General features: G+C 37.5%; 1 protein-coding gene across 2 annotated transcripts in view; it reads right to left on the reverse strand.

Annotated features, from left to right (window-relative positions):
- The window catches only part of TATDN1 (TatD DNase domain containing 1), a 44,264-nt gene extending 31,892 nt beyond the window's left edge, over positions 1 to 12,372 (reverse strand). Inside the window, exon 1 of one of the 2 annotated variants that reach the window (XM_074201664.1) lies at positions 12,270 to 12,372. In XM_074201664.1, coding sequence (XP_074057765.1) covers positions 12,270 to 12,291 — 22 coding nt within the window. In that variant the 5' untranslated portion in view covers positions 12,292 to 12,372. Of the gene's footprint in view, positions 1 to 2,135; positions 12,111 to 12,269 lie in introns of those variants that run through there. The other variant, XM_074201665.1, reaches the window with a different exon arrangement.
- Between the last annotated feature and the right edge of the window lie 17 nt (positions 12,373 to 12,389).

Genomic DNA, 12,389 nt, shown 5'->3' on the forward strand with positions numbered 1-12,389 from the left:
CTATCTCTAAGTGGATCACTATAACTTTCAATTTCCAAATAGTCTGCTCTTTTATGGCTGTCTTTGACATTTACAACTATCTACCTCCCTTTTTATCATATATTCCTCTGTAATTCCTCTCCAGGTATCTAGGCTTATACCTGCCTCAATAATATCTTCTTCCAAGGGGATGGTACTACATTTTTTGCTTATATAAATCTCAAAATTTGCAATTCATCTAAGCACTAACCTAAGAGAGCTCAACAAGCCTTTCTACTTGCTAGGCTTGCTATCCCAAGGGCAGATTTTTGCTTACCTTGACACCACCCATTCAGGATCACTACAAGCCTGGAGGCACTGGCTTAAGAGACTGGTAAGACATGTCCTTAACTGTTGGAAAATATTTGCTAGTCATTCACTTGCTATAGATCGCCTTCTCTGATGGAAATTTGTGCCTTGTTCACCAGCACTTCCTGCTGCACTTAGGTCAACCACACTTGACAGTCTAATATCCTGAAAACCTAAGAGTAGGCCCAGTGATTCCATAATCTCAGTTTTCTGGTATATGGAACTCCATCAAAGGAACTCCCCTCAGGACCCAGCTATTCTCCTCTCCCTGCAGCTTTTCCTTTTACTTCTCCTGTTTGCTCCTTGGGTTAATAGTTGGTTGGTTCTTGTCCTTCATTATCAAAGACCAAAATGACATTACTACGTTTGAGACAAATTACAGGATGTCAGATTATGGCTGATCAGCCCAATGCAGCTTGGAATTCTCTACCACAGGTTGGGCACAAAGTCATGTGAACATCTAGGGTGGGTACTCTATACTTACCTGTGTCACATTTCCTTTGAGCTGCTTCAATTCTGCCTTCCTCATAGAGCACAGTGAAGGTACACTATGCTAAATGGTACTGTGACAGGGTCTCCCATGTTACACAATCAATTCTAAAGTTCTTCAGAGAGACTTTCAGGGTGTCCTGGTATAGCTTCTTCTGACCCCCTTGTGTTTGCCCTGTGTGAGTTCTCCATAGAATAGTCTTTTGGGCAGGCATACTTCTGGCATTCTAATAACATGACCGACCCATTGTAGTTTGCACCCTCTGTAGTAATGTTGGAATTCTAAGTAATTTAATTTGAGAAAGGACCTCAGTGTCTGGTATCTTCTCCTGCCAGGTGATCTTCAGAATCTTCCTAAAACAATTCAAATGGAAGTGATTCATTTCCTGACATGGTGCAGATAGACTATCCAGGTTTCACAGGCATATGTCAATGAGGTCAGCACAACGGCTCTTGTAGACATTCAATTTGATCATCAGTCTAATACCTCTTCTCTCTCACACTTTTTTTTTTGTAAGGCAAATGGGGTTAAGTGGCTTGCCCAAGGCCACACAGCTAGGTAATTACTAAGTCTCTCACATTTTCAGAGCTTGGTTTGGCCTTCTACTCCTTCACAGACTCACTAATTTTGTGTTCCAACAATTGTGTGCCTTGGGGTTTTACTTTTTCTCCTCTGCCTTAAGAGTTGTGTGTCACTATCTCATTTTCCCCCCATCAGATTAGTCCTCTACTAAGGATAGGTAGAAGTGTTTTTCTGAACTGTCATTCCCTTTAGACCATTTAGAAGAAATTGGCCACCTACTCTAAAGTTTTCTTTGTTGATCAGAATAGGATGGGTTCTTTTAGACCCTCTCCCTTTGACTAAAAAAGGGGACAATGTCAGGATCCCCATTCCAAAACTACCCCTTTCTTCTTAGTCTTTTTACTGTTCAGAGACATCCTGTTTTTCCAAAGCCAAGATCCAGCAAGCAAGTTGTGCCTTGAGTTTGACATAACAATGATCCCTTGCACTCACCCTATGGATAAACTTTCCAGCAAAGAAATCATAGAAATGTTTCAGATCAGCCCCAAGAGGACTTTGAACTCGGACAAGCACTGGCAGGAAGGACATTCTGGTCACTAAGCCCTGATATGAATCAAACTTGCCTCGTTGTTGTTACCCCTCAACATCAGGGCTTTATTTTACTGCCTCTTTGTCTAGCCACTATTTTATATATATTTGTTTGCGCTTCCTTATTATGCAGGAGAGGCAGAAATAACACGGGAATCAAAATCAACCAATCAGGAGGCAGAATGAATGTTGTTGGAGTTTGACTTACCAGGAATCCTTTTTGGTGTTCACTGAATGAACCTGGAACAACTCTGTTGTGCCAGAATCTGTAAGGTCACTGGAAACTGGTTCATACTGGCACCCAATGGACAAAGGCTGCATAAACATCCTGGTTCTGAGCACTCCATATCCCTTGTCTTTTCCAGTCTCCTTTTGCTATAAAACTATATAAACTACTTTCTAAATCCCCAAGGTTTAGAGCAATAGACTAGGTATTGAGATTATCCATGCACACATGTGCTGTACTCAAGCAACAAATGCTTCCAGGATTTGCATTTGAAATGTTCCTTCATTTCCTTTGTTCAAGGATGTTGTGACCCAATTAATTATCCTGCCAATTAATCAGTATCAAGATTTAGCCTCACTACTTTGGGTCTTCTATAGGAGATCCTAGCACATGTGCCTAGTTTCCCTCCTCTAACAAAATAAAGGGTTTTTTGCCTGTATCTGTGAGCTCTTTGGTTTTATTTTATTTTTCTGAGTTAAACAGTTGGTGTATAATTTTGGTGAGCTATGAATATGAAGGTTTTCACATTTTTTAATGCAATAAAATTTATTTAAAAACTTCTTAGTTCCCAGGTTGTATAAGAATGGTTGCACAGGTCATAGTCTGCAGACCCTAGCTCTTGGCAGCATTTATAAGATTTTAAGATGCAAAGAAGATACTACTCTGCATTGGAAGAGGTTTCTTATACCAATGAAATCACAGCCTAATTTTTATCTATCTTGCCACTGAGCAACTCATTACTTCTCCCAATAAGCACATCCAAGAGTTTGATATTCAAAGTACAAGTGTGTCCTGTGCTCTACTGTCAAGATTGGTAAAAACTTATTTAAAAAAAAAATCGCAAAGAATTTTCCCAAGAATCATTGTCAACTGATCTATAGTTTATTCTCTCATTTTTCTGAAGAGCAGGGTAACCTTTGTCCTCCATACTTAGGGTATCACTCTCAATTTTGATGACTTTTAAAATCACATGTACTTGGACTTTCAACAGCTGAGATTATAATAGGTTATCTAGGCCAGGTGACCTGAATTCAGCAAAGGCACCTAGCAGTTCTCTTTGATATCACCTTACTTATCTAAAGTATAAGCTCCTTATTACACACTTTCATTTAATTTAATTTAATTCTTTCTGAATTGAATTTGAGCTGAAACCTGCCTTCTTTTAATTTCCATCATTGGTTCTAATTTTGTCCCATGGTATGATTAGTTATCAATTATGCTATATAAGACAGCCATGATTTTGCCTTGGTTTAGACATGATTGGTGATTGTTGTTGTCCTTCCTTTTCGAAGAGTCAAGTTAAAATGTGGCATACTGTGGCTAATCAGACCAATACAAGCTCAAAATGCTCTATCACAGTTCAGTCACAAATAATCCATCTGAATATTTGGAATGAGAAGTCTCTGAATTTGTGTATCTCACATTTCCCTTGAGCCATTTGAAATGTTTTGCCCATAGAGGATAATGCCTTCTTTGAATGACATCATGGTGGGATGTCCTATGCCAGTGTCTCTCCCATGTCACAAAATCAATTCCAAAGTTCTTAAGTGTTCCTGTATCACTTTCTTTGACACCCCACCTCCTCCACCATTAGCACTTGCCCTGTGTGAATTCTCCATAAAATAGTTTTTGGAAAGTTTGACCTTTGAACAACTTGCAGACCAACTGAGCTGCACTCTCTATAGTAAAGTTTGAATGCTTGGCAGTTTAGCTCAAGAAAGGATCCCAGTATCTGGTATCTTATCCTACCTGGTGATTTTATCCACAGCATTTGCAGTAACTGAAGGCTTCACATATAGACGGTGTAATGCTAGCTGATGTTTTCTGGGTGTTAACTGTTAGGTCCAATATGGAGGGGCCTACACTTGTATAGGATGCAGGAACAAGTAGAGTCTGGCTGCTCTGTCACTCACATCCAATTCTGGGTCAGATCCGGGGCCAAAAGAGTAGTTAATGGGGGGGGTAGTTCCTCCTCAGGCTAGGCTTGGGTACAGAGCAATAAGCAAATTCAGAAATAAGCAGCAGCTATGTGACTTGACTCAGTAGCAGAGTAAGGTCTCACTTCTGCTTTTTGGCCCAGTTTGAACTCTATAAAGGAATAAAACCAGGTCATAAATCCCAGACCAAAGGGAAGTAAGAGCTTGATTGAACTAGCAGAGCTTTCCCAACAGGCTGTTATGACTGAAACCAATAGCACTGACTAGACCTTATATGAAGGCAAATCCATAGGTCTGTTGCTCAGACCCAAACCCAAGTCAGGTGCTTGCAGACCAGAGGTGGCAGGATCAGATTTTTTTCTGACAACTTTGGAATACTAGAAGCTCACTGGATCCTAGTCTTAGTTTCCTCTGAGAGCACAATATAACATAGCATTAATATACCATAAAAGCAGTATCAAGATCAGCCCAGACATTCCCTCCAGAACTATGTTGTTACCTTAACAAAGTTTTTAGTTTTTTAAAAATTTTATTTTATATTCTGAATTCTCCCCCTCCCTTTCACACTTCCTCCCATTAAGAAAGTAAAAATATAATATTCATTATACATATGGAGTCATCCAACAAATTATGAATTAAAATATTAGGCTGGAAGAATGAGCAAGCATAAAAAGAATCTAAATATAAAAAATAATTACAGGGAGAGACACAAATCCAGAAGAGAATGATTCCAAAACATCTAGAAGCTAATTCTCAATGAAAAACACAGCTTGTGATTAATATGGTCTATGTTTAGCACAGTTACACATGAAGAGCCTATGTTAGACTGCTTTCTGTCAGGGGGAGGGGAAAGGGAAGGGATAGAGGGAGAAAAATGTAAAACTCAAAACCTTGCAAAAAAAGATTGGTGAAAACTGCCATTGCATGTAGTTGGAAAAATAAATAAATAAAAATATTCAAATTTTTTAAAAAAGAAAGAAAAACAAAGTGTGGGCACAAATGCACTTAGAATTCCTAAAAGAGATGAAACAAGAGTTAAATGATTTTGTAAGTGAAATGAGGGTATTAGATGAAAAAATTTGGAAAAGAACAATGAGAAAGAATAGGAAATTACTTGACGTAAAGGGTATAAAACCTTGCTCAAGCAACACATTCCTTAAAAATTCTAATGATTAAATAGAAGCCAATGACTCCATGAGACAGGAGATATTAAAACAAATTCAAAAGACTGAAAAAGTACAAGAAAATGTAAGGTATCAGTAATCTTGTTTGAAATTTAGGATTCAAAAGTCTGGCTCAGTCAAGAATCTCTAAGTATTTCAGATTTGTGACACAATTCTTTGTATTTCAAAAAATGTTTCTGAGTTTTACTGTTTACCTTTAACATTCCTCTTGTACTCCTGCATTAACAATGAAAAGGTAATGAAAAGTAGCTGGTAAAAAGTATATACAATGATTAAAAAATTATTTTCTCCTAGCAAGAACTTTATAAAACTTTTGTTTTTCTGTGGACATAAAAAACTGGGAAATTATTTGCCAGTTTTGAGCATGAAAACTATGATCTTAAATAATACAAGTTTTTTAAAGATAATTTTGAGATGACAAAAATAAAAATATTGTTTAAGCTATATTTGATTTTTTTTATTCCACTCCAATCCCTAATTGAGAAAAACAAAACCCCTTATGAAAATCATGGTCAAGGAAATCAAATTTCCACAATGACTACATCCCCCCAAAAGTATTTCTCATTTTTCAGAGTTCTTTGCCTCTTTTCCAAGAAGTGGATAGATATATGACAAGTGAAAATTTCAGGAATTTATAATCAATTTTAATCATTATTTCCAGCAAATAATGAACAGATTAAAGTTAGATAACCATCCCCAAAGTAAAAACCCCTTCCTGAATGTGTAAAAAGCCTTTGGAAAAGGGCATGTCCCTGAGAATGGAAAGCAACTTGGACTGATTAGCAATCAATGAGGTGGTGGACATATGAATAAGGTTGGCAAAAAGTCTTCATCTCTTCCTTTGGAGAACATGGCCTAATCATAAGACAGCTATCTCCAACATTTTGGACAAAAAAATCCATCAGACCTTGCTGCTTGGTTTTCCCCATCATAAACTGGGTCACCTAAATTCTAATGGAAGGTTCCAAGGACAGACAGGGGCTTATTTCCTAAAGGAAGATTTAACCTAGAATGGATTATATTTGCAAGGTCTCCTAACTGAGTGGAGTCCCACTCAAGATTGAAAAGTGCCTATCAAGGATATGGACAATCTCATCTATAAGCAATGTCCTTTAGATGTTGGCTGAATAAACTTATAGGGACTGATTTCTGGAGGAAATCAATTTTAATTTAATAATTGCTTATTAATTTAATAGTTTTTCTTATATAACATATTTTATTATTATCCCTCTGGAGTCATGGATGGTTATTATGCTGATCACAGTTCCTAGTTCTTTCAAAGGTTTCTTTTTTTTTACCAAACTGTTATCTTTGAATAAATTGTTTTCCTGGTTCTGTTCACTTCACTCTGTATAAATTCATATCAATCTTCCCAGGTTTTTATAAAACCACTCCCTTCAATATTTCTTTTCACATAATATTCCATCACATGTATGTACTATAATTTATTCGGCCCTTCCTTCAAGTCATGGGCATCTAGTCAGATTCCCATTCTTTGCCACCTCAAAAAGAACTTTTAAATATTTTGTATATTTTTTGAGTTTGTTTTCTTTAGGACTAATTTCTCCCTCAATCTACTCTCCTTTATTTTCCCTTCTGTCTTCTTCCAATTTTCCTGTGTGCATTATTCCTTCTTTTTGATCAGTTCAAGTGTCAGCTGATCCTTCCCCATTCCCAAAAATTGTTTGAATTATACAAACCCTGATTATGTCAGATAATTTTCCCTTCTTTTCTCTTCCTTATACTCCTCCAGTGTATTTCTCTTCCTTTCTTTTCATTCTTAAGAGCATCAAATTCAAACAGCATTCCTAGACTTATCAAATTAGACTTCTCTATGACTTCTGATGATGATAACATTAAAAGGGAACACACGTATCAATACCCTTTATTTGTTTAGTCCCTTATGGATAACCTGTTCTTACCTTTTTGTGGTTCTCAACTCCTATGTTTGAAAATTTTCTATACAGCTCCTTTCTATCAGGAGTTAAAGGTTTTTTTTTTCTGCTATCACAGTTCATTTTGCTAGGTAATATATTCCTAGCTGTTAGCCTATATCCTTTGCCTTCAGAAATATTTTATTCCAGGATCTCTGGTTCTATCTTTTATAGTGGTAGCTGCTAGATAATTTGCAAGCCTGAGTGATACCTACTTGGCTTTTTTTGTGGCCTGAAGTACATGAAGTATTCTTTGATCTAGAATTTCTGGTTTTGGCCATAAAATTCCTGAGTTTTATTTTAATAAAGAGATCTATTTCAAGAAGAGACTGATAGATTCAATTTCAACTCTGCTCTCTTATTCTGACGTCTGGGTAGTTCTCTTCAAAGATTTTTTGAAATGTGTCATTTTTGGGGCATAAGCATTCAGGTAGTCTAATGACCCCTTAAATTTTTTTTCTCCTCAATCTGTTTTTCAGGTCAGTTTTTTTTTTTTTTTTTGCTACAAGATATCTTTTATTTTCTTCTATTTTTCAGTTGTTGTTTTTTTTTTTACTTTGGCTTATTATTTCTTGCTGTAAAGTGAAGTCAATGACTATTTGATTCATTCTAATTTTCAGGGAATTTGTTTCTTAAATGAGAATTTGGGCCTGTTATGCTTTTTTTTTAATTGCCCTTTCCAATTCTTTTCCTCCCCCAGTTCTCATTTTTTTTCAGTATTTCTTCTAGAGCTCTCATTTAAGACTTTTTTTTTTTGCAAGGCAATGGAGTTAAGTGGCTTGCCCAAGGTCACACAGCTAGGTAATTATTAAGTGTCTGAGGCTGGATTTGAATTCAGGTACTCCTGACTTCAGGGCTGGTGCTCTATCCAAGAATTTTTTCTCAAAGCTGTATATGTTTGTCTCTTTTGAGGTTAGTTTGTACATGGTTTGGAATCATTCACTTTCTGGGTTATTGTTTGCTCCTTTCAGTTTGCTATCTGATTTCAGAAGGGCACTTCTAGAGCTTGTCCTGCTGTTGTTTTCTTGGTCACTGTAATTCCAGATCTCAGGAATAATTCAGTCTGGGTACCTTCAAGCTTTCAGACCATCACAATGTTCTGATCCTGGCCAACATGACTGCCCACCCCTTTGGTGTGAGATCTGTAAGTTACTGACCTGGGATTGGGTCTGAGGAGTAGTCCACTACTGCTGCATTCTGTCATTATCAGACAGCTGGGAAGTTCTGCTGGGTTAGTAAGCAGAACTTAGGTCTATGATCCCTACATTGATTATTCCTCTGCAGGTTTCAATCTAGACTAAAAGCTGGAACTGAGAACCAGCTCTGTTCCTGAGCTCTGAGTCATACTTCTGCTGATGTTCCTGAATGTGTTTCTTTTTTAGTATACTGCCCAAGGCCTTACACCATTCCCTACCCTGTAATGCCACCACATATTTCTTCTAATTGGATCTATATCCTGGAACTGAATAGTATGCAGCAAAGCTGCCAGTTGGCATCCTTCATCCATGTGTGCTGATATGGGTCTGAACCTTGTCCCCAGTATACAATCTCCCTCTCTAACGTAGTATTCCAAGCAAAGCATGCTGAGTAAGACCTAGTCTCCAGCAAGCTTATCTCCCTATGATGACTTGGGCTGGAAAAATGACTCACTGTGACTTTTCTTGGGCATTTCCAATCAGGATTTGGTCTGCTACATTATCTAGGTCTGTTTGGAAGAATTTGAGGGGGGAGTCCGCTGTACTATTTCCTACAACTCTGACATCTTGGTTCTACCTCCTGAAAATAAAGAAAATTAATACAGGAAGCACTCATATTTGAAGCAAGCTGGGTTTCAGCTTTTTGTGAATATTGAACTGTATTCCCATAAAATCTTATGTTATAAGAAAAGTAGCTAAAGATACAACAGATAGAGCTAAGTCTGGAGTAAAAAAAAAACTATAACCTCAAATCTGGCTATTTCTTGCCTCATTTCCTCAACTATAAAATAGGGATTCTCACAGTTCCTCCTTTGTAGGGGCGGTTTTAAGGATAAATGAGAAAATATTTATGAAAGGCACTTAGCATAGTACCTGTCCCATAGTAGGTAGCATTATATATGCAAACTTAATCACTTAATGCCCTTCTTTCTCCTTGTAAATGCTTGTTAGATTTCACAATCTTTTTGATTTTGAATGGAAAAAAAAAGGTTTATATTTTTGGAAGAAACAAATTGTAGTACTAATATTTAAAAAAATATTACTGAGTAGGACATGAGATATCTTGAATCTTAGTACTTAAAGAAGTTAAATTATATTTAGAAGGTAGTTAAGGGAGCAGCTAGGTGGCAAAGTGGATAAAGTACTGGCTTCAGACACTTAATAATTGACTAGCTGTGTGACCTTGGGCAAGTCACTTAACGCTATTGCCTTAAAAAAATAAAAATTTTAAAAAAAGAAAGTAGTTAAGGAAACATTTTTAGTAAGAATAAATACCATTCTGGGCACCTTCAAGGGTTTTAAAAGATGGATACACAGATTTTTCATTAAATTTGATTTTACTTTAAAACTTACCCCCTTGATACAAGTATTATATCATAAACACAATTCTTATGTTTAGCAGTCATAATTTGAATCATTTTTGGCTCATAAGTAGTACGGAACAGAGATTTGGATGAAGTAAATTTATATGTCAAAAATTAAAAGAGGATGTGTTTGGATGAAAAACACTGCCTAAGATGCAGTCAGCTAAATTATAAATAAATGAATGGCTGGATGAATAAGGAAGAGTGAAGTCAGAATGTTGAAGATGAAAGAAAATTGGATCTGGGATCAGACAACCTGTGGCTAGATTTCAAGGGATCTGTGAACTTGGATGATTAAATACAAATTATATTTGTAATCCTATGTATTTAATTTTTATCCTCTTTAAAACAATATTCTGAGGATGGGTTTATGGGTCTCATCAGGCTATCATAGGGATCTATAAGTCAAAAATGGTTAAAAAGCCCTGGACTAGAAGATCTTTAAGACTTTTTTCTACCTTTAAATTCTGTAACTGCCTGTGAATAGAAGAAACATATAAGGAAGTTGTTGTTGACTCAGATTGTACTTGGCAGACCTTAAATTATTTGCTTAATATTTTAAGCAATTATTCAAGGGTAAGAGATTGCTTTTTATTTCAGTACAATTTATACATGAGTTTTTAAGATAGTTATGATATCATGTATGTCACAATACTCTCTTCAGAGAAATAAGACTGGGATAGTTTCCTATGTTGATAATGTTAAAGGAATATAAATTAATATATAACAATGACTTTATAAAAAGACTAGCATAGAATGATCACAATAGAAAATTCCAAAATTAACTTTTTAAGCCTCCAAAGAGTTATCTACATTTGGGCAGTCTTTTGGAGTTTTAGGAAATGAGACAAATGTATTCTTCTTGATTTTATTTAAGAACGGTGGAGTCAAGAAGTCAAGGTTAAAGGAATTTGACAATATCATCCATCCATCATGGTTTCCATCAGAAGAAATCTTTAGTGATAAGAAAATAGTGTCTTCTTAGAAGATAAATTACATTAAGTGAATGAAATTTTTGAAAATCTCCTTTAAAATATCTTAACTAGGGGTGGCTAGGTGGTGCAATGGATAGAGCACCAGCCCTGGAGTCAGGAGTACCTGAGTTCAAATCTGGCCTCAAACACTTAATAATTACCTAGCTGTGTGGCCTTGGGCAAGCCACTTAAACCCATTTGCCTCACAAAAAACCCAAAAATAAACAAATAAATAACTAAAATAAAAAAATAAAACACCTTAACTGGGATATGATTTCTCTCTTATCACCTTCAAGTTAGATCAATACATACCATGGAAACAATATAAAGACTAACAGATTGCCTGCTGTGGGGGGTGGGGGGAGGGAAGCAAGATTAGGGGAAAAATGGTAAAATTCAAAAATAAAATCTTTCAAAAAAAAATACCTTAACTGAGGGGCAGCTAGGTGGTGCAGTGGATAGAGCATGGACCCTGGAGTCCCAGAGGACCTGGAGTTCAAGTCCTGCCTCAGACACTTAATAATTGCCTAACTGTGACCTTGGGCAAACTTTACCCCAATGCCTTAAATAAATAAAAAAAAATTTTTTTAAATTAAATACCTTATCTGGGTGTCAGTTATCCCCACTTTACTCTAATATCCTGGTTTACTTTTTTACCTCTTATCTAAGCACCTCATAAACATACTCAAAACACAACCACCTAAAGTTGTTCCATAATGAAACATATTCCATCCTTCAAAATCAAGTTACTATAAGCATCAATTCAACTAATATTTGTTCTAGATACAACTTTTAGTGGGAGACCAAAAAAAAAACACCCCAAAACAAAACAGTTCCTAAAGTCTAAAAAAATAATATATACATAAATTAACTACAGCGTAAAGAGGAAAAGCTTGGATTGGGGGCAAATGTCAAAGAACTCGTCTGTGTACCTGGATGAGGGGAAACTATATCTTTCTTTTCCCTAAGAAGTAGACAAAAGAGAAAAGGATTTGGAGAGATGCAAACTAGGACCTGTGCTCCCAGAGTTCCAGATGTGAAGTGCATCTGCAGATGCAGAGCTGGAGTGATGACAAATTTAAGAAACTATAGGGATGGCTAGGTGGTGCAGTGGATAGAGCACCGGCCCTGGAGTCAGGAGGACCCGAGTTCAAATCCGGCCTCAGACACTTAATAATGACCTAGCCGTGTGGCCATGGGCAAGCCACTTGCAAAAAAAAAGGAAAAAGGAAAATTAAAAAGAAAAGCCCAAATGAGGTCAGTTAGAGTAGGCCACTACTAGCAACCGCGGCAGGAAGGCAGTCTCTCTGCAAAGGTACTGACAGCCGGGGAAGGCCCCGGGTCAGAGTTCAGAGTTCAGCCCCTCCCCTCTGCGCTCCCTTTCTCCACCCCGCCCCCCACGCCCGCCGGCACTACCGGACGGGGAGAAGCGCGCGTCCGCCGAGAACTGAGGCCAGACGGAAAGGCTTGGACGGCGGCATGCGGAACCACGAGGCGGCCCGCAGGGGGCAAAGGGACCCCTCTTACCGATGAACGGGAAGCGAGTCATGGCGCCAACCTCAAGTCTACCTAGACGGAAGCGGAAGTGGCTGGGGCGGGCCCAGCGGGACGGAAAGCAACCGGACGGGGTGAGGGGGTCGAGGGGCG

This window comes from Macrotis lagotis, chromosome X, assembly GCF_037893015.1.
Source record: "Macrotis lagotis isolate mMagLag1 chromosome X, bilby.v1.9.chrom.fasta, whole genome shotgun sequence".
NCBI lineage: Eukaryota > Metazoa > Chordata > Mammalia > Peramelemorphia > Peramelidae > Macrotis > Macrotis lagotis.